The following is a 27,438-nucleotide window of genomic DNA, read 5'->3' on the forward strand; positions in this document are numbered from 1 at the left end:
TAGCAATGATGACTCTTCACACAGGTAATAGCCCTCCCTGCTCTTCGTAACCTAGGCAGCCAGGTGCCCCCCTTCCTTCCCCGGAGCAGGGGCCTGGCTGGTTTGAAGGAGCGCTTGGCTGTTGGAGTGGGGCACGCTGGCGTCTAGCTGGAGAGGGGGAAGGAGGCCAGGCCCCAGCTTGGGGACCCCTCTGGGCCCCTCTCCCCGAAATGGATGGTACTGGCGGCTTCTGGGTCCCGTGCTGGCCAGGCTGTTCTGCGCTGTGTCCCAGTCGCCTGATACCCTCCTGCTCTCCCTGCGGTGTCACCTCTGCCTGGGGCCGGGGTGCAGGGCCGGGGGCCCCCACACTCTGCGACATAAGCGCAGCCCAGCTCCCCCGCCCCACCCGCAGCCGCTGCCCCTGCGCTGCGCTGTCGGTGCCGGGCGCTGGGCGGCGCTGCGGGGCGCGGAGCGGCGGACAGCGGCGGGCCCGGCCCGGCTCGGCTGCGGCCAATCAGGCGGCGGCGGCGGGCGTGGGAGGCGGAGGCGGAGGCGGAGGCGGCCGGAGGGGGCGCAGAGCGCGCAGCCTGGCCCCGGCCCCGGCCCCGGACCCCGACCCCGCACCGCCGGCGCCTTCCCGCGGCAGCACGTGCGGCGGCCGGGCCATGCTGGGCTGTGCGCCGCTGCTGGCTGGGTGCCTGCTGCCCGCCCCGCGCCCCGGCCAGCCCCCGCCGCCCCGCGCCCCGGGGGGCGCCCTCCTGCACGACGTGAGTGGGGCGCGGGGCGGGGGGTGTTCGCCTGTGTGTGGGGGTCCGGGCGGGGGGTCAGGGTGTGGGGAGGGGGCTCTGTGTGTGTGTGTGGGTCCGGGCAGGGGAGTCAGGGTGTGGGGAGGGGGCTGTGAGTGGGTGTGGGTCCGGGGAGGGGAGTCAGGGTGTGGGGAGGGGGCTGTGAGTGGGTGCGGGTCCGGGGAGGGGAGTCAGGGTGTGGGGAGGGGGCGGTGAGTGGGTGTGGGTCCGGGCAGGGGGATCAGGGTGTGGGGAGGGGGCGGTGAGTGGGTGTGGGTCCCGGCGGGGGGGTCAGGGTGTGGGGAGGGGGCTGTGAGTGGGTGTGGGTCCCGGCGGGGGGGTCAGGGTGTGGGGAGGGGGCCGTGAGTGTGTGTGTGTGGGTCCGGGCAGGGGGGTCAGGGTGTGGGGAGGGGGCTGTGAGTGTGTGTGTGGGTCCGGGCAGGGGGGTCAAGGTGTGGGGAGGGGGCTGTGTGTGTGGGTCTGGGTCGGGGGGGTCGGTGTGTGGGTTGTGGGGTGGAAGGTTGTCAGCTTGTGAGAGTCCGGAGCAGTTGAGGGGAGGGTTGCAGGTGGGTGCGAGGTGTGCGTGTGGGTCGCAGGGCATAGGTGTGTGCCATGCCCATAGGGCTGCCCTCCTCTGCCCAAGGGGTATCTGCAGAATCTGCCAGCCAGGCCCAAGTGCGCAGGGTGTTGGCAGCACAGGTGAGCGAGGCCGAGGGATGAACGACTGCCTCCACTCCCCTGTTCGTCTGTGCAGCCCCCGGGTTGGCCTCGAGGACCTGTGTGCCCAGGACTGGCAATCCTGGCTGGCTGGTGTAGAGCCCTGCTTGGGACCTGACCCGACCCAGGACATGTGTGTTGTCTCTGCGGAGCCGGGCACAGCTTCACAAACTGCCACTGAGGTTTCTCCCCACCCCGGGGGTGGCTGTTGCTTGTGGCTCGTTGTGCAGGCACACTGCGTGGAGCATTTCTCCTTTGGCCTGGGCCGGGGGAGAGCAGATTCTGGTTTTTGGTCTGGTTTGTTTTCCTGGCCACTTTGCACAGCAGAAGCCCCCGGCTGAATGGTGCCATTTAACTGCGCCTGCAGCTGCCCTGTGGGAAGGCACCAGCGCCTGGTTTGCAGTCACAGCTGGGGAAGTCTATGGGAACAAGGCTTTGCAGTAGCTGGCAGTCACGCACGGAATGTGGGTAATGATGGGTTTCCCAGTCCAGCGCCGGAGATGACTGGCAGCTGGGCGACATTTGAAATGTCTGTGCTTTTAATGCGCTGCATTTGCTGCAGGCTGGTGGCTATCACCTGCCCACTGTGTTCACGGTCTCTCAGAAACTAAGAGTTAAAAGCAGCTTTGAAGCAGTGCTCTGACTTAGGGCTTCTGGCACACCGATGCTGGGAGCTGGCTCAGAACAGCTGCCAGCACTTCCTGCTGCTCTAGGTGCAGGGACGAACTTTCAGTGGCTGGCTTTCATCTTGACATTCAAAGCCCACAGCCCATTGTGCTTGTTGCTCCCCTGAGTGTGTCCGGGAGACCCTGGGGTTAACTCTCTAAAAACTGACTGGATGAAATGTTTATGAAGCCAGATGCTGGTGTCTCTCGGTGCCTCCGGCGCCTTGTGAGAGGTTTCAGTGCCCTCATGCAGCCTCTGCTGCCACAAGAGTCTTAAGGGGCACCAACTGGCTGGTGGATTTGTCTTCTATTGAGTATGCAGAATTGCTGCCTACTTAGTACCTTAGAATTGTGGAAACCCCTTTTCAAGGCATCATCTCCTCCCAGGGGCCGGGTGGGGATCCCCAGAATCAGCTGCTCCCAGCTGACTCTTAGCGGGTTACCTGCTGGACTTTGTGTGACTGAGTCCCCAGCAAGAGACCTCTGACATCTGGCCAAAGAAACCGTTCCTGTTTGCACCAGTCAATGCATCTGCAGGGTTTCGCTTTGACAACACCAAACGGAGGATGAGCAGGGCTGAGGATGTGTTATTACACTAGGAGCAATGTCAGCCTGTCTGTGCTGACTGGAGCAGCTACACTTGCGGCTAAGAGCGGCATAGACAATTGAGCTGGGATTTATAATGGACACTAGCAGAGTTAGGTGCCCCAGTCTCAGCTCAGCAGGAGCTCAGTGCCCGATTCCCAAGGCTGCAGAGTCGATTTGCAGAGTTAGGCACTTGCTGCTGCAGGCGTATTGTTCGCAGGAGTCTAACTTCTCAGGTCAGGTGACTACTTGTGGGACACGGGTGCTCAGATACCCTGGAGATGGGACCAGTGGGAGAGCCTGCGTAGGGTCTCATGAGTTAGCGCTGGCATGGAACTGTCCATGCTGAACTTTGAAAATCTGTCCCTGCGCCACAGGGAAATAAAGTGGCAGAGCGCAGCAGGCAGCAGTTCTGCGAATCAGGCCCCCAAATAGGGTGTGTAAATAATAATGGTAAATACTGGGGTCATTCTTAGTACGTATTCTAGTGTCTGGGCCTTTAGGGATTGTGTTTTCAAGCTTTTCTCTGCAACCATGTGCACAAGAAACTCACTTAAAAACAGTTGAGATTGTCATGACTCCGGGAGCTGGGGCTTTGAGTGAAGCACCAAGTAGCATGAGACTGATGATAAAATGGTGAGAGTTGTCATGTGCGGTAGTTAAAGGTGCTGTGCTGCCTGTTTATCTGTTTAGCTACGACAGATCAGGAAAGGGATCTTGGAGTTATAGTGGATAGTTCTCTGAAGACATCCACGCAGTGTGCAGCGGCAGTTAGTAAAGCAAATAGGATGTTAGGAATTATTAAAAGAGGGATAGATAATAATAATAATAATAATAATTAATAATAATAAATAATAATAAAAAGGGATCGATAATAAGACAAAAGATATCATACTTCCCCTATATAAAACTATGGTACGCCCACATCTTGAGTACTGCGTGCAGATGTGGTCTCCTCACCTCAAAAAAGATATATTGGCATTAGAAAAGGTTCGGAAAAGGGCGACTAAGATGATTAGGGGTTTGGAACGGGTCCCATATGGGGAGAGGCTAGAGAGACTGGGACTTTTCAGTCTGGAAAAGAGGCGATTGAGGGGCGATATGATAGAGGTATATAAAATCATGAATGGTGTGGAGAAAGTGAACATAGAAAAATTATTTACCTTTTCCCATAATACAAGAACTAGGGGACACCAAATGAAATTGATGGGTAGTAGGTTCAAAACTAATAAAAGGAAACTTTTCTTCACACAGCGCACAGTCAACCTGTGGAACTCCTTGCCGGAGGAGGCTGTGAAGGCCAGGACTCTATTAGGGTTTAAAAAAGAGCTTGATAAATTTTTGCAGGTTAGGTCCATAAATGGCTATTAGCCAGGGATAAAGTATGGTGCCCTAGCCTTCAGAACAAGGGCAGGAGATGGATGGCAGGAGATAAATCACTTGATCATTGTCTTCTGTTCTCCTTCTCTGGGGCACCTGGCATTGGCCACCGTCGGCAGACGGGATGCTGGGCTGGATGGACCTTTGGTCTGACCCAGTATGGCCATTCTTATGTTCTTATGCTGGAACTACGTGCTCTGCACGAAACGTGGCACGGGCCAGTCGAAGTCAGGTGGGCATGTCTGACTGAAACCTCTTACACCATGTGCAACCCAGGGACTTCCAGAGCTTCTGCTGGCGGCCGTGCTGGTGGGTGTGACAGATCCCAGCGTGCATCTCCAGGTGCAGCATTGTGTGCTGAGATGTGTAGTCTCCGAGGAAGGCAATTCAGATGTGCTGCTGAGGCTGGTTGTCCATTTGGTAAACCATGAGCATCTGGGCAGCCGTTAGGATGAAATCCGTCACTCCTGTGCAAAGCGCAAATAAGCTTGTGTTGCACATGGGCTGCAACCCTCCCTTACCCCACAGGCAGGGTACTGGATGCGGATTGAAATGCCATCGGGGTCTGTGCCAGCTGCAGCTCTCCCCTGTCTGCTTGTCCTTTGGCGGCTACTCTCCCCGGAGCTCCTGGGAGGAGAGCCCCAACAGAACTCCTCATCCTTGGGGAGCTGCTCCGTTCCCTGCCTGTGCCGCAGAACATGGTGGTTTCACAGCAATTTGGGTTCTTAGGAATCGGAGGACTGGGAGCACCTAGTGCTGGCCAGCACCAGGGTGCCCATGGAGGGGCCCAGCCTGGGCACACCTGGCTGCTCATTTCAAAGATGTCATCTCTGCAGGGAAGATTCTGCAGTGCCTGTCCATGCTGAGTGGCAGCATGCTGCGCCAACCAGCAGCGTGGGCGCGGCTACTTGCGTAGTGAGCAGCTCTGCGCCCTGAGGGAGGGTGGAGGAGCCCAGCCCAGTCCCCCTGTACTGAGACGAGAAAGTCTAGCACAAGGCTGCACAGCTGATGAGCAGCCCCCAGCTTTCCAGCTGTGGGAGCTTATGGCTGCATTTTCTGCCCTGGCGAAGGGGTTGTCTGAGAGCACTGCCTTGGGATAACCCTGGGCATTGCATGCTTACAGGGGGAAGACATAGACCTACCATAGCTCCCCACCCGGAAGAGTATTTTTCACTCCTCTGTCCATTTTGCTGTGGTTTGTGTTAGTGCTTGTTGAATATAGCCCAGGCTGTGCCTTGTACCTACACAGGTGATAGCTTCCCCGTTGTTTCTCCCATGCAGGGACTGGCTGCAAAGGCAGTCCTTGCATGCCCGTGAATACAGGACTGAAAAGCTTTAGCACACCAGGAAGGATTGGCAGGGGGAGAGGTTCATGGCTGTCCCTCACACATTGCAGCAACCTAGAGAGAGAGAGAGAAGACTCTAGCCAAAACCTACGTTTGGCTCCCAATGCTGCCACAGACTGCCTGCGTAAACTTGGGTAACTCACTTAGTCTCTCTGTGCCCTGGTTTCCTCTTGGAATAATAGCCCTGCCCTGTCTCTCAGGGTGTTGTGAGGAAAGAGCTATTGGGGGCTGCAAACGTTCGACTTCTCGGGTAATGGAGCCTGTCCCTTGGTAGTGTGCATTGGGTGTCCCCTTCAGGGGCAGGAGACCCACGCAGCTTACAGCCCTCTCTGTGGCTTCCCTGCAGCTGGGAGCGAGGTGGGCAGCCCTGGCCCCTGTGTGGACAGGAGGGCACAGCACTGGTCTGTCTGTTTCTGAACCTGCTGATTGTTCCAGAGCAGGCGTGATTGGAATCAGAGTGACAGATCTCAGGGGGTGCAGTGGCTTGGCCTAGTGCTTTCCAGCTCATTCTGTTCCTGCACTGCCAGACAGCCCCGAGCTCACACAATGCAGCATCCGGAGCTGAGCTTCCCATAGGAGAAGGCACCTAAGCAAAATGGGAGCCACACCTCTGAGTGGCTCTGGCTGCAGGAGCGACCCCAGGAATAAAGGGGAGCTGCGCTCAGGGCACTTCTTGCCTTTAGATCAGCTACTTCCTACTTCTTATCCGTGTGGGGGCTTCCGTGGGCTGGAACAGTTCACGTAGTGGGGGTGTGGAGCCATTTAACCAACTATGTGAACCCACCAGGAACTCAGGGTCCTGCCCACACACGCACTGGGAGTGGGGTCTGACCCACCAGCTTTGCCTGGCCAGGGTGGGAAGCAGTTCCGCGCTGTCCTTCGCCATCCTCCCAGCTGGGGGCCTGCAGGCTGCTTCCCCTGCTGTTCCCATTGGCTGGAATCACGGCCAATGGGAGCAGCAGGGCGTGCAGAGCCGCGTGAGCCCCGGGGAGTTGAGCAGGTAAAAGCTCCACCTCCATCACCCTCATGCATCCCCCCAACCAGAGAGCACACTACCACCCTGCTCCGGCGCCCTGCCCCACGCCCTTCCCCCAACCCTGCTCCGGCGCCCTGCCCCACGCCCCTATCACCCCGCCTGCTCCGGTGCCCTGCCCCGCGCCCCTATCACCCCACCTGCTCTGGCGCCCTGCTCCGGCGCCCTGCCCCACGCCCCTCCCCCAACCCTGCTCCGGTGCCCTGGCCCGTGCCCCTACCCCCACGCTGCTCCGGCGCCCTGCCCCAGGCTCCTACCCCCACCCTGCTCCGGCGTCCTGCCCCACAACTGTTCCGGCACACTGTTCCTACACCCTGCCCCACGCCTGCTCCAGCACCCTGCCCCATGCCCAGACCCCACACGTCCATCCTGTTTCCCAGATGCCCCCCTCCTACAAACTAAATCCCTCATTTTTGGCCTCACCCCAAAGCCGGGGGTGAGGGGTAACAAAATCTTCTAGCCCTGGGCCCCCAGAAGATTTGTTGCAGCCTGGAAAGGAAGCCCTGAGCCTCAGTCCCCCCCCACCCCCGCACAACCATGTGGAGCTGGAGGGCGAGGAGGGGAGTGAGGTGTCTTTTTTTTCCTACTCAGTTGGGGGCCACCTCCGTGAGGGGATTGTAGGGGTCAGGGAGGGGCCTTCTCACTTGTGTGGCCCCAAACCAATTTTTCTGGGGGTCAGTGTCTCCTGACCACAAAAACCCCCACCCCTGGTTTCCATGCCTCTCCACAGCCTCAGACCCGCTCCAGCCGCCCGGGGCCACGCGCACGCCCTGAGTAAGGAGTGACGAGCGGGAGCGGTTACACAAGAGGTGTGCAGTAGAACGTCTCCCCTCTCCCTGTGCGCCTTCAGGCACTGTACGCCGCCGGCGGAACTCGCGGCGTGTCCTGCCCGGGAGGTAGACTGGTAGCACCAGGGTGCCGTGTAGCTACACAGAGGTCACTAGCTGTGCTTTGCCGGTGGGGAGAGCTGGGCGCGGCGCAGGGCTGGCTGTTAAGGTGTGTGGTGTTAACGGGTCTCTGCTTGTTTGGGTCCACGCGCCCCTGTGCAAGCAGAGTCGTGCTGTGGAAGTTGTAACTCATGTGCACGTGCTTTCAGTTGGCCGACGCCTGCGGTGCAGAGCCGCGCACTTGTACCCACCGAGGGCTTCAGCTGGTGCCTGGCCATGCACGACCAGCGCGCGTGGAGAACGGCCTTTGAACATGGGCCCTGCGGTAGTTTGCCCAAGGACACCCTGGCTCAGCTGAGGAGAGACAGGAGAGGGACCCACAAATCTTCGTCTCCAGCTGGCGTTACTCAACAGCCTCTTGCTTGCACCCCGGGCTGAACGGACCCCTCTGGAGAAGGAACTCGCCTCTCCGCCATAGCCTAGTTCCTCCACGTCAGGACTGAGGCCCCTGGAGCCCGTTTCGCTGGGACGTGCGCCTCAGTTCGACACGGTGCGCTTGTCTCCAAAGGCTTCCCAGTACCCTGGCGATCACTATAGCCCACGTGTCCACACGAGAGTTCTGCCTCCTGCTTGCTCGCTTCGCGCGGGACCTTGTTGGTCTCCATGATTTGAGACAATGGAAAGTAGAGGTCACCTCTGGGACTGTGAGGGCAGCCCCCTCCGCTTCTCCGGGAAGTGACTCGCTGACTTCCATCCTGCATGGGGGGAGCTCCCCTGGTTTCCCTGGAGCAGGTGCCTGCAGGGCTGGCTGGAGATGGGTACAGCCGGTGTTTCTGCCTGTTATGTGGGGGGCGGGAGGTGGAGGCCAGACAAGGCAGAGAGGACTTTGGAAAGGCAGGTGACAGAGAGCTCCCCCCACACCTTAGCCTGCCCTGGCTCTTGGCCAGATCTGCTGTTTGTAGCTGTGGGACAAGGTGTGTGGGGTGCCCAGGGAGGGGTAGCACCTCTGGTGTGGGGACTTGTCATGTCTCTTCAGGGGCAGTTTGTGCAGCTTTGGTCCCCACCTGGCACCCAGCTCTCACCTGTGGCTCCAAAAAGCTGTAGCATGCAGCAGCCACACCCCAATAAACCACTTTGACCGGCGGGCTAAACCAGGTGAGTGTAGCCGGTGGGTCTGAAACCTGCGGTGAGATAGGGAATTGCCTATCCCAGCGTGCAAAGCCGGCCCCGGTGGATTGGACAGATGAGATCGACAGCAAGATGCGCCAACCAGGAAGTTGGTTCTGCAACGCTCTGTGGAGAGCGAAGGGCATGACAAGGCACCAAAGACGGCATGGCCATCCACTGCAGCCTAGGAAGTCCCAGCCGTGATGACTTTTCGTACCACTGGAACCAGGCTTCTGAGGTCGAGAGAGTGGAACTGCCCCTGTGCAACAGCTTTTTCCACTTTAAACATTCTCCCGCACAGGTTCTTTATGCATTCGCATCACTTCTGTCTACTTCAAAGTCCTGCGGCGATGGCGGAGGGGCGAAGTGACAGGTGGAGGTGACCACTGGGAGTCGTAGCTCTAAACCTGCACGTAGGCGGCCTGTGAGCTTTGGTTGCTCAACTCTGACCCTGAGACAACAGATGAGTTCAGCAGCAGCCCAGGCGACTGAGCAGGCCTTTTTTTAGGAGCAGCTCACCCTCGAAATGAGGGAGGCGACTAGAAAAGGTGTCCCAAAAATTGCGTGTCCCAACCAAAATGGCCAGCATGTCGCAGCTGGGCTTTACCCTCACAGCAGTTGAAAAACAGTGACAAGAAAGCAAAGCTTGGACTCCTCAGCCACATGCGAGTCCACAACCGATGAGCCTGTGCAAGCTCAAGAGGTCATCGTCGGACAGGACGGACTGCCTACAATACAGCTGGGGGACAGTGGGGGCCCCACAAGGGCCCGGGAGCCTGTAGGCTGCTCTCTTGCTGTGAGCCTGCTGGTGCCCGTTAGAGAAGTGAGACACCAGGGCAGACCAGTGGGCTGACACTGGAGGGTTGTGTTTGCCTGGGGGATCTGTGACTAGCTGTTTAGTCTGGTTCTCTGAGCAGCCTCTGCCTCATCCCAGGCCTCCGACATCGGGGCTTGTCTCTGAGGCTCCCTGGAAGGTCCTGGAGGGAAGTGGGCCGCTCCTGGCCCTCAAGGAGATGCCTAGTGAGCGCTGGGAACCGGAACTGGGGGTAGGCGGAGCTGTGCCACAGCAAGGGAGTGCCAAGGGTTTTATTATTTAAATCTGATCTCAGTTTCCATCTTTGCTGGTGGGTTATTGGAGCATTAAATCCTCTTGCATGTTCCAGCACAGCATGGGGACCACATGCCAACCAGCAGCCAGCCTGCGTAGCATCATCCTGGCAGGCCCCTGTCGGGCCTCAGGGTGAGGTACGCTGGGTGTCTGTGCCGACACATGATCCCGAGGCATAGTGCAGGTGGGGTGCACCCCACGGCAGGAAGGCTAGAGTCGCCCTGACTCTGCGTGGTTGGGGTTCCAGTCAGTCCCTGACCCTAGCTGCCTGTCTCATACTAATGCATCCTCCCAACCCCCTCCCTAGGGCTGGATTCTGGCCCATCTGCTGGAAGGGTGGATGAGGGCTGTGAGTCAGCCCAGTAAGCCCCCTGCTGCCTTGCAGAGCGGTTCCCCTCCAGTCCCCAAGCTCTGCCCTCTAGCGCAGAGAGAGGCAAAGGCAGTGCCCTAGCCTCACCAGGCCACCTTGAGGTGGACCTGCTCTGCAGAGGGCATCTCTCCTGGTACCTCCTCCTTCCCTGGGTCGCAGCCAGGGCCAGTCCTGTAAGTCTTATTCACATGAGTAGGTCTCGCTCATGCAAGAAGTGGGGGCAGCACCTTGTATGAGGCAAGGCAGCAGGGTTTGGCCCCTCTGGGGAACCGGGACTGAGCAGTCAAACCAACCATCCATTTCTGAATGTGGGGGAATGTACCTGCTCCAGGGATTTCAGAAAAACTTAACTTCCTTTAGCAGGGTGGCCTCTCCCAGGGTGCTGAAAATAGAACGGGCCCATCCCTACCTGCCGAGCCAGGGGCTCGCTGGGGCTGCAGGCAGAGGGTGGCGATTGCTGGTCACTAGGCTATTTGGAAGCATAGAGACAGCACTAGTGAGGATCCCTGTTCTGAGCATGCACCATTCTGGGGGAAGGTCTCTGGGGCAGGCTGGCAAGTTACCCTTTCACCTGTCGGGTTTCAGCACTGCCGTGCTCACGGCAGCCACGACCTCATGCTCTGCACTGGCAGGGTTTGGTGCTCACACGTGGGCTGCATGCCGTCTAAGGCATCGTCAGCTGCCAGGTGAGGAGAACGCCAGTCTGTGATTGGTGTTATTGACCTGCACGTGGGTTGACTGCCCCGGGGGCTCCAGGTAACATCCCGAGAAGCCTCAGGAGGCTTCCAAAGCTGTCACTTGGTGCTCCTTTTCGGAAGGAGCCAAGGAAGGGGATGAGGTAGAAGAGCTCTTTCGGATGCTCCCCAGGTCAGCACCAGAGGATGGATTTTTGCGGGGTGGGGCTGGCTGAATTTACAGCAGGTGCAGGTCGGTGCTGCTCCATTGATGTTAGTGGTGCTCTGCCGTTTCACACCCTGGGAGCATGTGGAGATTTGAAATAGCCACTTGCCCCAAACCTTGCTCCTTGTTGTTCTCTAGGGGCATAGCCCCTCCCAGATGAGCCTTCAACTCCTACATGGTCACTGGCCTGATGTGAATTCCAAATGTGCTGTGCAAAGAGAGACCTTGCAGATTCACAAGGCAAACGTCTTCCTTCCTCCTCCAGCTTCCCCTCGGCAGCTGTTTGGAGCAGGACAGGGTCACTGGAAATTGCAGTCTGAGAGGGGCTTTGTCCTGTGGCTGGAGCCGGGAGAGACCAGCATGCTTGATTGTAAGCAGGCCGAATGCATCCAGTAAATATCCAGGCCATATAATCAGAGCATAGATATCTAAGCAGAAAGGAAATGGGTGGTTAGAGGCGATCAGGTTATGTATTTTGGGTTTGCTGTGGGACTTTATAGGCTGGTTGATGTATTTCCCCTGTACGCTGTAACTTCTACATTGAATCCCAGAGAAGTAATTCTCTGTGCCCAAACCTTGTTGTTTTTAGTTGCTTTTACTACATCCAGCAGCCAAGTACGCTTGTGCACTTGTGGGTGTTTTTCATCTTTTGTTTTGTGAATAAATGACGTTTTTAAGGCAACACTTTGATCCCTGTGTCCTCAAGGAGTGTCTGTGCATTACATGCCTAGACCTTGCTGACTCCCAGACATGCAGCCCCAGGGCTCTGCAGATTGGAGGGGAGAAACTGCTTCAATGGTTTGCCAAGGAGAATCTCCTCGGAGTAAATCCCTCCGGTGGTGGCCTAAGCATGTGAAGTCGGGAGGTGGGGGGAGGGGGGTGCTGCAGGACCCACAAGTTTTGCACTCGGGTTTCCTGCACCTGGGGGCCAGCCCCGCTGCCAGCTCCTCCAGCCTTGGTTCCTGAGCTCTAGGTAGCCCCTGTGGGATCATACTGGCCCCATGCGTTTTGCCAGCCCCAATGGTCCTGCTAACAGCCAGCCCTGGGGTCTTGCCACTCATTAGCTCCTAGGGCTTTGCCAGTTCCCTGAGGTCCCACCACCTGCCAGCCTCACAGGCTCTGCTGGTCCTTGGGGCCCACTGCCCCTCAGCCCCGCCAGCCACAAGGGTTTCACCACTGCTCCAGGGCTCTGCAGCTGTCCCCTGCTGTGGCCCCAGCCTGGGGTGGAGAGAACTGCCAACTCTTCCAGGTTAGATGGACAGGGGCCATTTGCAGCAATGGACTCTGGGTCATCCAGTCCGGGGGAGTTGGCAACCCAATCTCAACAGGTCTAAAGGGGAGCTAGCTGGTGCACCCCCACCCCAAAAAGAGTTTGTGCCACCGCTTCATGGTAACTAACACTCTCAGGGTGTTACTATGCAGCACCTAGCAGGCTGCTTCCTGGCAGTGGCAGGCACACACCTGTTATCTCTGCTCGAGTGGTGTTCTACGTACAGTCTTATGGCTACAGTGGCGTGGGTCACGGTTGAGTTAGCCTCCCCAGCACAATCCTGGCCAGCCTCCAGCACCTACTCCCATGGCTAGCCTGACTCCCAGCCCTTGCCAGGGCTAGGTAGCATATCCCTAGTCATTTGCATTGATTAGCATCTCGTTAGTGGTCTGTGAATCAAGTGCAGCAGAGATTGGTGCCTTTGCCTCTTTCAGGAAATGCCCTGGCGATTCACTCTCTCCCTAGTGGTGCTACACACGATGGTTTTTTTTCTCCTTTTCAGGTTTTTCGACGGGCCAACAAGAATGGTGAGTACTCGTGAAACTGTATCTTCTCCCAAGTAGGTTTCATTCTGTTCTTTCCCGTATCAGTGGTTGGTTTGTGCCCTGCCTGTATGAAGGTCTTTGGCTGACAGTCTTTGTGGGGGGTACCAATGTATTTACCCAACTGCTCCAGAATAACACATGGCAGCTTCATGTTGTTAATTGTGTGAGCCTGGTAAATAATCAACTGCTACCAAAAATCGCTTCCCTTCTGCAGATGTAAGATGAAATAAGATGCTCTTGGGCTAAGAGCCCACTGGAGCAGTGATGGGGCTTTGGTAGCTTCTTTTGTGAGATTAAGCTTTGCTTGGCAGGCAACATCAGGGATTTGGTGCTTAGATTTTTTTTTTTTTTTTTCTTAAAACAGGGTGCTAATTCTGAGCCACTGGAATTTTGTGAGGCCTAATTAACGCTTGCCAACAGTGGGCTTTCAGGGCTGTGCCTAGAAGGAGCTAGAACAGTATTATTATTAGAGCTGGGCAGAAAACAGAAGTTCTGTTTGGGGGATAGTCCCAGTGAGGTAGTCGTGTTAGTCCGTATCTTCCCCAGACAAAAAACCAGTCTTCTAGCCCTTTAAAGACTAACAGAGTAAAGTGTTCCTGGGAATAGCCCGCTCTGGAGAAGTGGGTCTGTCCCACAAAAGCTCATTGCTTAATAAATTATTTTGTTAGTCTTTAAAGTGCTACAGGCCTGCTGCTTTGCTTGGGGAAGAATTTTGAGACTGCAAAGTCTGACTTCATTCTGCATGGGAGAGAGAACTATGAGCTGTGTACTTTGATCTCCTTGGGGTTGGTGGGTTTTAGTGCATGGTGCCAGGCAATACTGGGGGCCTATGATGATGGAAAAAATTTGAACACCCTGAAGGAGCCTCCCCCACTTTCACCTCCCAATTTTTCAGAACAAAACATTTTCTAAGTGAATAGAAACAAAAATACGCACTTTAAATGTGTTTGTATTATAATGCTAACAAATAGGAAATGAAAAGTTGTTTCAGAATGACAAATGGACACCTTCCCTTCCCTAGATGTTGCTCGCATGTTTTGTCGGATCTCTTTCTCCTGGCTTTTCTAACCAAACGAAAATGTAGAGCAATTGTCTCAATTTCTTCAAGTAGTTCTGTCTTGACAGACCTGTGTGTTTTAATGGAATGAGGCTTCATTGAAGGGTCTGGGACCATCTCTAGCCATTACTCGGGATATTCCCAGTCAGCCCACACTTCTCGTTATGTGGCCTGATTCGCTTCTCCTTGCAGCTGTATAAGTATCCCCCCCGCTTTTATGTCCATGCAGATGATGGCAAGCTGTCATTTGAAGAGTTTAAGAACTATTTTGCGGATGGGATTCTAAGCTCAGAGGAACTGTGGGAACTCTTCAGTGGGATTGACAGGCGTCATTCAGAGTAAGTACTGTGCTCTCCTAGATGAAAGGACAAGCAGCAGGATTTAAAACTCAGTTTTCTGTGAATGAAGTGACATTTGCGGATTGGTACAAATAAAGCTTTTGCAGTCAGCATTAGCCGTGAGAGAAATCCATGTGTTGGAACTGTCGGGTATTAAAATCCCATTGACTACCATGTCTGAAGGTGATGCAGAGTGAGACATTTGGGACAAATGCTGTCAGATTTACATAAGTTCTTTCTGGTAAACATCCATTTAAAACCATGCTGTGGTGGTTGGCAGTTGAAAAGTCTGTTTCAGAAACACGGACCACTGTAAAACCCTAGAGCAACGAAAGGTCCTGTGGCACCTTATAGACTAACAGAAAAGTTTAGAGCATGAGCTTTCGTGAGTTAACTCACGAAAGCTCATGCTCTAAACTTTTCTGTTAGTCTATAAGGTGCCACAGGACCCTTCGTTGCTCTACAGATCCAGACTAACACGGCTACCCCTCTGATACTTGTAAAACCCTAGTGGAACCAAGGCAGAAGTATACAGAGATCAAAACTATGACAGTTAATGTAGGTTTTGGTGACACATGGACCTACATTCTCCGTTTTGGGAAGACGACTCTACCCCAGTCTGGCAGGGTATAGGGCCTTCAGATGGGACTTAAAGTGACTGAGAATTTAGGTAACTTTTGATGAAAATCGTGAGCCAAGTTCTCACCTCTGTAGGCTGGTGATACCCTAGAGGAAGAACAGTGTTACTCCAGAATTCCACCGTGAATGAGATCGTTCTGCACAGCGCAGTACCAGCTGGCACGGGAAGGCTGTATTTTACGTTTGAATCAGAACAAGGGCAAATTGTACTTTTTAAAACAATGAAGGCCAGTTTTATCCCTGGCACATTTCCATTTAAATGAATGAGAGGGATTTGGCTCTAGGCTTATTATATCACCTGGGAGCAGCTGAGCTCTCTGCTTGTTTGTGGTGAGGATCTGCTCAGATCAGAGTCTTACGCTGCTGGGCAGAGTGACCAGGACACCAGTCGTGTTTTTAACAAGGCTGTCGTTGTCATGGTATTTCCATCGCTGGCAAAGATTCACTCCATTCCCCTGCCCCATTGAGCTAACCCCATTGCAAGTCAGGAAACTGAGGCACAGAGAGGTGGAGACCAGATTCTCCAAGTTAGGTAGGCACCCAACTTCAGGTTTGTTGCCAGGCCTAGGTCTCTGCGGCCTTAACTGCATTATAGGCTCTAAAACCAGAAAGGACCATCGTGATCACCTAGTCTGACCTCATGCACACTGCAGGCCCCCAAGTCTCTCCCACCCATCCTTTACTCGACCCATCCCATCTGGGTGAGCTACTGAAGTGGTTGAATCATGTATTAATCATGTGTATGGTCAGACACCTTGATGAACATAAATTGTTGGGGAAGAGTCAACACTGCTTTTGTAAAGTGAAGTCGTGACTCACCAATCTATTAGAATTTTTTGAAAGGGTCAACAACTGTGTGTACAAGGGGGATCTGGTGGATACAGTGTACTTGGATTTGCAGAAAGCCTTTGACAAGGTCCCTCACCAAAGGCTCTTAAGCAGAGTTAACTGTCATGGGCTAAGAGGGAGGGTCCTCTCTTGGATTGGTAAATGGTTAAAAGATTGGAAACAAAGGGTAGGAATAAATGGTCCGTTTTCAGAATGGAGAGAGGTAAATAGTGGTGTCTCCAGGGGTCTGTGCTGGGACCAGTCCTATTCAGCATATTTATAAATGATCTGGAAAAAGGGATAAACAGTGAGATGGCAAAATTTGCAGATGACATAAAGCTACTCAAATACTCAAAATACTAAGTCCCAAGCAGACTGTGAAGAGACACAAAAGGATCTTAATAAATTATGTGGTTGGGGAGCAAAATGGCAGATGAAATCCAGTGTTGATAAATACAAAGTAATGCACTTTGGAAAATGTAATCCCAACTATACATATACAATGATGGTGTATGGCTTAGCTGTTACCACTCAAGAAAGAGATCTTGGAGTCATTGTGGCAAGTTCTCTGAAAACATCCACTCAGTGTGCAGCGTCAGTCAAAAAGGCAAACAAAATGTTGGGAATCGTTAAGAAAGGAATAGATAATAAGACAGAAAATGTCATTACCTCTACGTAAATCCATGGCATGTCCACATCCATAATACAGTGTGCACATGTGGTCGCCCCATCTCAAAAAAGATATATTGGAATTGGAAGAGGTTCAGAAAAAGGCAACAAAAATTATTAAGGGTACGGACCGTGAGCCCTAGGAGGAGAGATTAATAAGGCTGGGACTTTTTAGCTTGGAAAAAAGACCATTTAAGGGGGGCTATAGAGCTATATAAAATCATGACTGGTGTGGAGAAAGTAAGTAAGGAAATGTTGCTTACTCCTTCTCACAACATAAGAACTAGGGGTTGCCAAATGAAATGAATAGGCAGCAGGTTTAAAACAAACAATAGGAAATATTATTTTCACACAACACACAGTTAACGTGTGGAACTCCTTGCTGGAGGAAGTTGTGAAGGCCAAGACTATAGCAGAGCTTCTAGAAAAGAATTAGAGAAATTCATGGCTATTAGCCAGGATGGGCAAGGAGGATGTTCCTAGCTTCAGTTTGCCAGAGGCTGGAAAAGGGCAACGGGGAATCGATCACTTGATGATTACCTGTTCTGTTCATTCCCTCTGGGGCATCTGGCATTGGCCATTGTCGGAAGACAGGATACTGGGCTTGATGGACCTATGCTCTGACCCAGTGTGGTCATTCTTATGTTCTTAAAGACTTCACATTACAGAGAGCTACCTTTTATGCTGGTGTAAACCTGCCAGTAGCCGTGCTCCAGGCTGCAGGGGAAGGCAATACCTGCCCCCATCCTGGGCTGTGTTAGTGGCAAGATCGGGCTGCCTACCGTCTTTCCAGATCCACCATTTGGGTCGCTAGCATACGGGAGAGAGGGATCTGGCATGGGCAGTGACACCGGTCACCGCAGTGTTCCTGTGAGCAGAGATTATTAGCGTCTGTTCAGATCTTTGCCTAGCAGGTTCATGGGTCTCTGAGCTCGGTTGTCAGGAGCCTGAGTGCCGTCTGTCTGCTGCATTATCCCCAGCAGGCTTTTTCCCCCTTAGTCATGTTGCAGGGGGAAATAACAGCTTTTGCATTAGACCAGATTGCCTTGGATGTGAGACTGTGAAGCTCAGAGTGAGCGACCAGCCTTCAGGCTGTGTCCCTACTGAGACCCAACGTGGCTGAACCTCTGCAGCGGATCAAATTGTCTAATGGTTCCTGTGCTGGTGCAGAGGCCTGAATCTGGAGTGTGTTGAACTGTCAGAGCTCAGGAAGCTCTGCTCAAATACCTTTTGAGATGGTGTTACATATTCTGGAGCAATGAGATAGGAAAGGAGCTCAGATTCCTGATTATATGGAGACAGGCAATATTGGGTATTTTCTCTCTCTCTCTCTGTTTCACTCACAACTGGATAGAAATGAAGTCGCAGAAGTTTTCTCCGAAGAGACGACAGCTGTCTAATCCAGGCAGAGGTCTCCCGCTTCAAAGTTGGATGCAACTATGGAAAATGTTTCTTTTGCTGTTGCTCCTTGACCTTTGCTCACGTAATTTCCGGATGTTTCCTGACAAAATACCAATGGTGTAACAGTGACATCGCTGGGCTAATTAGGGTTAATTACTCATTCATGAATGGTCAGAGTTCAGCCCTGTAGATGCGCAGAGACGCTTGCTACAGAGCCCCGGATAAGGGCCCTAGATGCAGGGTATGGATCTGCTCTCTGGTGCAGGTGAGGGGATGGGAGAGAGAGAGACCTGCAAAGCCCATGTGCCAGGCTGTCATTCTCCTGGGCAGGCTGGAAGAACAGTGGACGTGGACTGGATTCTGTGGGGAGACACGGGCTATAGGCAAAGAAGTCTGTGCTGGCAGCACCCTTGAAAGCTCCAGCATAGAACTAGCAATGCTTTTACATTCTAGCCTTTCTGTTTGTGCTGCAGGAGTATTTCCAAGTAGCATATTGCATCATAGTAATGTATGGCTGGAAAGGACCCAGGAGGTCACCTGCTCCAGCCCCTTGCACTGAGCCGGGGCCAGCTAAACTGACAACATCCCAGAGAGGTGTTTGTCCAATCTGCTCTTACAAACTTCCAACAATGGAAGTTCCACAGTCTCCCTTGTTAATGTATTCCAGAGCTTAGCTACCCTTGAACTTTCTGCCTAACGTTTAACTTACATCTCCCTTGCTTCAGGTGAAGCCCATTGTTACTTGTTGTACCTTCTGTGGCCTTGGAGAAATTGGTCATCATCCCTTTTCTGACACTTCTTACGTATTTGACGATTGTTATAAGAATGGCCACACTGGGTGAGACCAAATATCCACCTAGCCCAGTGTACTGTCTTCCAACAGTGCCCAAGGCCAGATGCCCCAGAGGGAGTGAACAGAACAGGTGGTCATTGACTGACCCCTCTCCTGTCATCTGTTTCCAGCCAATGACAGATGCCGGGGCGCCATTCCCACCCATCCTGGCGAATAGCTGTTGACGGAACTAATCTCCACAAATTTATCTAGCTCTTTTTTGAACCCTGTTACAGTCCTGGTCTTCACAGCATCCTCAGGTGAGGAGTTCCACAGGCCGACCCTGCGCTGCGTGAAGAAAAACTTCCTTTTGTTAGTTTTAAACCTGCTCCCTATTAATTTCATTTGGTGACCCCTAGTTCTCCTCTGATAGGAACAAATAACTTTTCCTTACTCACTTTTTCCATATCTGTCATGATCTATAGACCTCTGTTGTCTCCCCGAGTGTCCTCTTTGCTAAGCTGAAAAGTCCCAACCTTTTTAATCTCTCTTCACACAGCACTCGTTCCAAACCCCTCATCACTTTTGTTGGCCTTTTCCAATGCCGAGATCTCTCTGTTGAGCCGAGGCCCTGTGGCAGCACTGCGGTGGAAATACCACCTCTGTTTTGGAACCCTCCAAAGTGCTGAGCCTTGTTTTAGCTGCATGAATCATCTCTGGTTTGCCTTGGTGTTAAATTATTGAGTGTTTCAATTGTTAATTCATGTTTGCTAAGTATTTGGAAGATGCCAGCTTTTTAATAATTCCAAGCCTCTGCTGAGAAGCCCAAAATGGGAGTTAATTAAGATCAGTGGGGACCAGTGACACTGGAGCAGTTTCTGTAAGCGGGGGTGCTGAGAGCCACTGGACGTTACTGTAAACTTTGTATATGATGGAAACAACTTCAAGCCTGTGGGTGCAGCATCACCCCTGCTGTGGTGGTGATGGTGGGATGGGGGCAGTCACAGAAGACCCTTTGGGATGTTCCCTGTTGTGCTGATTAGGCCACTATGACCTGTCTTCTTGTCTCTGGAGACCCCCAGCACGCTGTCTTGAGGGGCTAGATCCTGTGGTCTCCCCAGCCAAGGCCCAGAATTGGGTCTACTGCCCCCCTGTAGAGCAATGCAGACACTGATTAACTAGAGCTATGGGCTGGAGCAGGTCGAAGGCAGAGCACCCTGGAAATCAACCCCCCAGAAGGGATCAAAACCCCCAATAAATCTGTGTCTCTGTGTGCAAAAGGGTTTGCACAGGCAGGGCTCATTAGGTAAGCCCCTTTGTCAGTGAAAGGGAGACATGCACAGTGGTAGCCCTGCCCAGGTAATAGCTATTTACAGAGGGCTCGATACGTCAAAGAGAAGGGTAGAGACCTGCACTTGGGATGGAAGAATCTCAAGCATTGTTATAGGCTGGGGACCAACTAGCTAAGCAGCAGTGCAGCAGAAGGGAATCTAGGGGTTATGGTGGATGAAAGGCTGGATGTGAGTAAACGGTGTGTCCTTGTAGCCAAGCAGGCTAATGGTATATTAGGGTGCATGAGGAGGAGCATTTTGAGCAGATCTAGAGAAGGGGTTGTTCCCCTCTGTTCGGCACTGGTGTGGCCACATGTGGAATATTGCATCCAGTTTTGGGCCCCCCAGTATAAAAAGGATGTGGATGTGGTGGAGCAGGTTCAGCGGAGGGCAACAAAAATGATTAAGGAGCTGGAGCACAAGACCTATGAGGAGAGGCTGAGGGATTTGGGCTTGTTTAGTTTGCAGAAGAGAAGACTGAGGGGTGATTTAATAGCAGCCTTCAACTTCTGAAGGGGTTCTCTAAAGAGGAGAATGAGAAACTGTTCTCAGTGGTGTCAGGTGGCAGAACAAGGAGCAATGGTCTGAAGTTGAAGAGGGAGAGATGTAGGTTAGATATTAGGAAAAACTACTTCACCAGGCGGGTGGAGCAGCAGTGGAATGTGTTGCCTAGAGAGGTGGTGGAATCTCCATCCCTCGAGCTTTTTAAGGTCCTGGCTGGGATGACTTAGCAGGGGTTGATCCTGCTTGAAGCAGGGTGCTGGACTAAGTGACCTCCTGAAGTCCCTTCCAGCCCTAGGATCCTATGATAAACAAAGGAGTTTTTATTAAGGAAGCAGTAGGGCTTAAGGGGTTCCCAATCGGGAAAAGCAGCTCAGAATGAGTTACTGAACTGAGCAAGAGAGAGAACATGGATTGTACTCTTGTGAATTCTTACCTGTAATTGTAGCTTTTATATCCAGTCAGAAACGGTCTTAACCTGACCTTAGGCACCAGTAAAGTTCTTGGTGTTCCTTAGGGCACAGCAGGAGATTTCCCAGGCAGTCTGGAGACAAAAGATGAAGGAACCCCAGGGTCCCTTTTTACCCTACCCGCTGTGCTTGGCCTTGGCACATGCAAGGCTTGGCTCCTGGCCAGCACCCCAGCACAGGTGGTCTTGGGCTTTCCCTGGGTACCACCCCAGCCAGAGGCAGCGGGGGGAAGGCAGACAACACCTGCCAGCCACACTGTCAGTGAGCTGCGTGCTCTGACCAGGGGCTGGCTGTCCACCCCACACTGGGGGGGGGCTTGCCCTGCCCCGGGGTATGGAGGAGCAGAGTGGGAAGGGGGGCTTTGAAGGGGCAGAGCAGGGAGAGGACAGCGAGAAGGGAAGCAGAGGCAACGTGTAACCTGCTGCTGCCTGGCACCTGCCTGCACCTCCCAACCACTGTAGCCAGCACCAGAAACGAGACGGGCCGAACCGTGGGAGCTGCGCTGACGGACCTGTGCAGGGAGCTGCCAACCCCGTGTGCTGCATCTTCGTCCTGCCCCCTCCATCAGCCACTGAACGCCCCCGTCCCTCTCACTCACTACAGCGGGCAGGTGGCGGGTGAGCCGGGATCTGGCCGGCAGCAGGACCCGCCTGTGCTAATGAGGGGGAGACAGAAATGATGGGGAATTTGCCCATTTTAAAGAAAGAGTAGGGACTCCTGCGGGCGCTCTTAAATACGTGACTGTGCCTTCAAGAGTGGGACATCTGGTCACCCTCGTCATTTCCCTCTGCTTACGGCGATCACTGATCAATACCTGCCCACAGCCACCACCCATGAGGGTTCCCACTGGGGACAAAGATCGGGCCCACTGACAGGCCCAGCCGTACTGTTTAAATGAGAAGGCGGCATGGGGCATTGCCTTACTATGCTGAGAGGCTTTCCTGACTGACAGCTGCACTGTCCTCCCCCGGGTACTTGATTCTGGCTCTGACCCCGGCTTGGTTCCTGGTTTCCAGCAGTGACTCCTGGCTTGGACTCTGGCTCTGACCATTAGGCATCCCTGCTGTGCCCGCTGTGTCAGACCACCCACATCCTGCTCTTGACTCACAGAATCCTAGGGCTGGAAGAGACCTCAGGAGGTCATCTGGTCCAGCCCCTGCTCAAAGCAGGACCAACCTCAACTAAATCATCCCAGCCAGGGCTTTGTCAAGTCAGGACTTAAAAACCTCGAGGGATGGAGATTCCACCACCTCCCTGGGTAACGCACTCCAGCACATCGCCCTGCTCTCCTGTAAGGCATCGCTTTTATTTGGAATCGAGTTTGAAAGCATGCTGGTGATCAGAATTTGATCGAGAGATCTCAGTAGGGCCTCAGATCGGCAGCTCTCAGCTGTGTGCAGCCATTGTTTCCCTTGAGACCAGATCTGTCCTCTAACAAGACGTCTTTCTGTTTCTTACAGCAGCCTTGAGACAGAGAGGTTGTGTGGTAAGTAGGATTACTGCTCCGTGTTGCTGCATGCCTCAGCCTGGGGGATCGTTTGAGTTTCCCAGGATTCTTGCTGTGCAGCATCTGGCCCTAGTCCCTGGGGAGCTCGGGTGCTGGGCTAGAGGGACCTCAGACCAGTGCCAGTCTGTATGTGTATCTGTTATGCAGTGAGTGGGGATGGAGGGGACACCAGGCCCAGCACCCCCAGCCGCAGTCAGAGGTGACTCTTCAACAGGGAGAACAGAAGGTTTATTAGGCAACTGGGACACAGCGTAGAACAGACTGGTCAGCACAGGAACCAGAAGCTGTCAGTACCATCCATCCTGGGGAGAGAGGGCCCAGGTCCCTGAGCTGGGGTCCTGGCCCTTCTTCCTCCCTCTCCAGCCAGACAAGACCACCTCACTCCACAGCCCTATTCCAATTCAAGCCAGCCAGGCCCACCCTCCTTCCTTTGTCCTGTTTTGTTTTGGTTTGGTTTGTTTTTTTTGGGGGGGGGAGGTGTCACCTGGTTGACTAGGTTACAAAGAGCAGGGAGGGCCATTGCCTGTGGGAGGAGTCATCGCACCAAAACTCCCATCGCCGCTATGCACGGATGCTGTGCCTAGGGAAACTGAGGCACCCTCCTTGGGTTCCTAAGGGCAGGAGGCAACACATGCAACCCAACCCGGGGAACAAAATCCTCACACATCCACTTTGTCACAGGATCTCATCCAGCAGGGGTAGGCTGATCTTACAGGAGCTCTGCCAGTTGCAAAGCGTGGGGTTTTCCCCTGAGCTGCACATTTTGATCCCTAGGAAGGGAAGAGTATTCTGCACATTATCACGCAGGTGTTTATCTGGACTCATTGCGCCTAATTTCAATGGGATTAACATGAGCTACCTGAGAGCAGAGTTTGGCCTTGCTTCATTATGGCTGGCACTGCTGAAATAAGCCACAGCTGCCAAACCAGGGGAGGGCAGAGGATAGAACCCTATTCCAGCAGCTTTCCGAGAACATAGCAGGATGGAGACAAGCCTGGAAGGGATTGCTTTGAAATCTAACGTTGATCTTCTGTCCCATTCCAGAGTATTTCTCAGAACACATAGGTGAATACAGACATGTGCTTTCTGCTTTGGAAATTCTGAACACTGTTGTCCTGGCTGCCATGGACAAAACCAAACTGGTAAGGATGGGGCCCTAAGAAATCCGGGTTTGCAGTGAAATCTGTGTCATAAGAGCTTCTGTGCCCATAGCTTTTTACTTAATGCCCCTCGTGGGGAATGTCAGGCCTTGTGCAAGTGTGTTAATGATGATGTAATTAACCAGCAAGTGTGGATGTGTTGCTTTCTGCTAGTGGGCGGAATTAAGACACACAGCGGATGAGTTTCAGGCCCTATGCTACTAGCTATGGGTGCATCCAACACAGGAACAAGCAGGAGTGTCTGAGGAGGCTGGAGTCTTGCCACAATTTAAAAAACAGGCTGTTGCAGTGCTGAGCTGGCTGCAGGACACAGGGTCCGTGGACACAGCAAAACATGCTCCCTACCTCGACATGCAGGCAATAGGGTATCCCGGTAAGTAAAAACAGCCGTTTTCAAAAGTCCCAGCAACATACCCTGGTACCTGCCTGGTTTGGAAAGCCCAGGGGAGCAGGCAGGCCGGGCCCTTGCACATGTTTAGCTAATGGCATCTGGCTCGTGCACGCTGAAGAGCCTTGTTTGGATGTTTATTCCCGAGTCTTTCTGCACCAGGAAAAGTTGATGATGTGGGCTCATGCACTGTGCGTGTGTGTGTGTGTGTCTTTTGTGCTGCTCAGTGTCCCTTTTTAAACAACATGACAGGCTGGGCTGGGACTGATCCCAGTTCAGCCTCCAACCTTCCCTTGCGCGCAGCTCTGCCCCTCAGGTAAATGACAATGAATCATCCCTCCAGAGCGTTTCCTGACCCTGGTCTACATCCACTTGCCTTTCTGTCAGTGTTTTCCCTCTGTTCTTCGCGCTCAAGCCCTGCTGAGCCCACCTGTGTCCCCAGCTCTTTCTAGAGAGCTGCCATCTCTTGTACTCTGTGTGTGAGTACCCAAGTGTGCCCTGAAATGTTGTCAGTTTCACTGTGGTGGTGATGGGGGAGTGGGGGTCAGGGAGGAGGAATTGTTGACCCCGCGCCAGCTGGGGCTTAAGCAGCAGGTCAGCCTGTCCCCCCCCCCCGTCCCCCCCACTGGCGCAGTGGCTGGGTGCGTGAAATCAAACCCCAAAAGATCAACCCTGACCGGGTCCATATTCCGGGTAGTGAAGACGTACCCGGAGACTCCACTGAACTATTTAAAAGCAGTTTAATTACTTTGGTTCCCGTTTGTGTGGCCAGCCCCAGGAATAGAAGATGCAGGAAATCCAGGGAAAAGGTGGTGTTTCTCAAACAGTGCGCTGAGAAACTCTCACGTGATGACAGCCTTAACTCTGTCTCCACAGAGACAACAGGACGCTGGGATGCCAAGTGCATAGCATTCCTTTGCATTCCCACCTGGGCTTCAACTGGACAGACAGAACTATGCCATGCTGGGGCAGGCAGTGGTTATTTATTATTATTATTAGAAATCAGTTGAACTTCTTGTGCACATATGCTGCCCCACACTCCTGGTACTCGCCCTTCCTCATCCACATATGCCGGAAGGACTTAAGTGAGGCTGCCATGGACCCTCCAGCCCAGACGGCCATACTCCTTTTTGGAGCAGCCAGGATTTTAGTCCTGTAGCCTTTGCCATGTAACAGGGCATCCAGCTCTGAGCACATCCTCTCGGGGAAGCAAGGAAACATCGACGAGCCCCCTGACAACACGGTGTTCCCAATAATATCCCCCTGGCACTCATCTGGCACTTTCCAAAGGCTTTGGAAAGCTAGAAGGTGAAGGCCTGGAGAGTTGTGATCAAGCAGTTTTGGCTGGAAGAGCGGTTCCGGGCAGCAGAACCGCTCCTTATCCAGAGTTATCCAGTGCCCATCAGGGGTCTTAAAACCCAAGGGGAACTGGTGAGCTTTGTCCTGGAGGTCTCGTTCATAGTCCATTGACACGTAGCAGCACTGCCTCTTCAGCTGCGTCACCGTTGTCTTCTGCAAGGTGTTCAGGAGCAGTGGGTCATTGGTGCTCCTCAAGAGCAGGTTATGCATGTGCTTGGAGAGGGAAAACCCAGCCACATCCAGGCGATAGGTGGCCTCCCTCCAGATCTGCCCAGCACAGATGGCAGTGACATGGGACACACCAGCCCCAGCCTCCACAGCCAGACCAGTGACCCTGCCGCAGGAGCAGAGGGAGAGAAGCCCCGTGTTAGCCACATGCAAGGCTGGAACGCCAAGGGCCTCAAAGCACACCTCAGCCATCTTCTCCCGATTGGTCGTGGGGCAGGAGGGCGAGTCGGTCATGAGCAGTGGGCGCTCTTCAGGGGACAGACGGAGCCCACAGAAGAAAAGATGGCTCCACAGATTTTCCATGGCTTCCCAGTCAGTGATGATGCCATGCCTGAGTGGGTGGGTTTTGGGCACCCTGGTGTTGCCCATTCCGCAGCAGGTGGTGGTGGTGAGGTGGCCTGGGGTGTCCCTCATCACAGCTGGGCAGGTGGGAGGCATGGATGTAGTCTTCAGCATAGACTTTGGCTTGTCCTCTCCAGCAAAGCCGGCCCGAGTGAAGCAGCTGCCATTGTCAATGACCACTGCACCTTTTCCCATAGTGTGGTCTGCTCTGCCCAAGCATCTGAGCTTTATCCGCCTCCGACGTCGGGATGGGGGAGATGTGCAGTCGGGTTACAGGGAAGGCAAACTCGCCTCATCCTACAAGAAAACAAAGCAAAAGGTTTCCCTATAGCGAGCATCAGATCACATTACCGGTTCAGTACAAACCCATTGTTAATGCCCGATGACAGCTGAGAAATGCAGTGAGGAGGAGTCAGGACACGCCTGCAGACCTGGGGGAGGGCGTGTCCCTCAGCAGCCATAACTTGGCTGTGCTGTGGACTTGCCACCTTCAGGAGTTGGTCTGGTGGGGTGCATTTGGCCCTCTGGGCCTGTGTGTGTTTGTGACCAGGTGTGATAGTATTTCACATCTTCAGCACATTGAATGGCAACATCCTCACATCACAACAGGCTGGTGCTCCCACAGCCAGTAGGAGAGGCAGTCCGAACGGCGGCTTCGGTGCGCCGAGGCTGAGACTTTTCATAGCTACCTGGGGGTTGGATGCCCAGCCTCCTTAGCTGTAAATCCTGGCTGTAGTAAACAGTCAATGAGCTGGGCCTGGTGTTCCTACCCCCAGGCTGCTCCTAGGGCATTTCTGCTGGAGCTCAGCTGCATGCAAATGGTAGCTCTCTGTGTGGTGAGACACCCACCAGCCTGGTGCAGGTGCTGAGCAGACTGTGCACCAGGCAGGATGACATGGGCTGTGCTGATACTTGCCTGCCGAGGGCTAGAAACACAGGTTCTGCACCCTCCAGAGGATGTTGCCAATGCACTTGCCTAGGAGGGTCTGGACTGTGCCTTGGTACCACTTCACCCTAAGGACTTAGTGCTTGGACCCTGTGCAGGGCCCAGGTACTTGCCCCTCCTCGGTGTGCACATTGGGGAAGGTGATCTTTAATAGGTGCTAGAAGTGACACCCCATGTGTGCTCACTGTGACCTTTTCTACTGTGTTTTCCCAACCCAGCCAACTTGCACCTCACTGGGCGAGGGCTGTGTCACTTCTCTTAGCCTGTCCAAGGGCCAGGAGCCTTCCCACGCAAGCTCCCTGCTTCAGACAGGAACAAATGCATTAATGTCAAACAAAACCAAATGCCCAAAGCCCCTCCTCTCCCCCACCCCGGGGCTCTGCTGGGAGATTTTGCTCCCAAAGGAAATTAGTGAGCAGCTGAAAATTGGGGTTTGGAAAGAAGTGATCTTCCCCACAGGACGGTGGAGACTTCTGAGAAGTGAACGGTAGCAGAGAGGTGGCTGTGTTACTCTGCTTTCCAGCCAAACCAACCCGCAGTCCTGGAGCGCTTTAAAGACTAACGACATGATTTATTAGGTGATGAGCTTTTGCGGGCCTGATCCTTAGAAGTGCGTCTGTCCCACAACAGCTCATCAACTAATACACTCACTCCTCAGAAGAAACGATTTAACACCTCTGTCCCAGGGCTGCCCGAGGCCACTCGCGGCGGTGGGGAGATGGGGCCACGTTGCATAGCGCAGAACAGCTCAGGCGAGGGGCATGA

At 53.7% G+C, this 27,438-nt stretch overlaps 2 protein-coding genes across 3 annotated transcripts in view; one reads left to right on the top strand and one right to left on the bottom strand.

Moving 5' to 3' along the window:
* Nucleotides 1-553: 553 nt before the first annotated feature.
* Nucleotides 554-27,438, top strand: part of NECAB3 (N-terminal EF-hand calcium binding protein 3) — a 48,780-nt gene continuing 21,895 nt past the window's right edge. The window contains exons 1-5 of one of the 2 annotated variants that reach the window (XM_075011654.1): nucleotides 554-746; nucleotides 12,695-12,719; nucleotides 14,024-14,132; nucleotides 22,204-22,229; nucleotides 23,295-23,392. In XM_075011654.1, the coding sequence (XP_074867755.1) occupies nucleotides 645-746; nucleotides 12,695-12,719; nucleotides 14,024-14,132; nucleotides 22,204-22,229; nucleotides 23,295-23,392 (360 nt within the window). In that variant the 5' untranslated portion in view covers nucleotides 554-644. The remainder of the gene's footprint in view (nucleotides 747-12,694; nucleotides 12,720-14,023; nucleotides 14,133-22,203; nucleotides 22,230-23,294; nucleotides 23,393-27,438) is intronic. The other variant, XM_075011655.1, reaches the window with a different exon arrangement.
* ACTL10 (actin like 10) lies at nucleotides 24,801-25,922 on the bottom strand. Its single transcript, XM_075012195.1, has one exon. The coding sequence runs from the start codon at nucleotides 25,920-25,922 to the stop codon at nucleotides 24,801-24,803; it is 1,122 nt and encodes a 373-aa protein (XP_074868296.1).

The sequence above is a fragment of the Carettochelys insculpta genome, chromosome 17, assembly GCF_033958435.1.
Source record: "Carettochelys insculpta isolate YL-2023 chromosome 17, ASM3395843v1, whole genome shotgun sequence".
NCBI lineage: Eukaryota > Metazoa > Chordata > Testudines > Carettochelyidae > Carettochelys > Carettochelys insculpta.

Coding starts and splice junctions, on each gene's coding strand:
- ACTL10 (XM_075012195.1), bottom strand. CDS start 25,922: ATGGGAAAAGGTGCAGTGGTCATTGACAATGGCAGCTGCTTCACTCGG.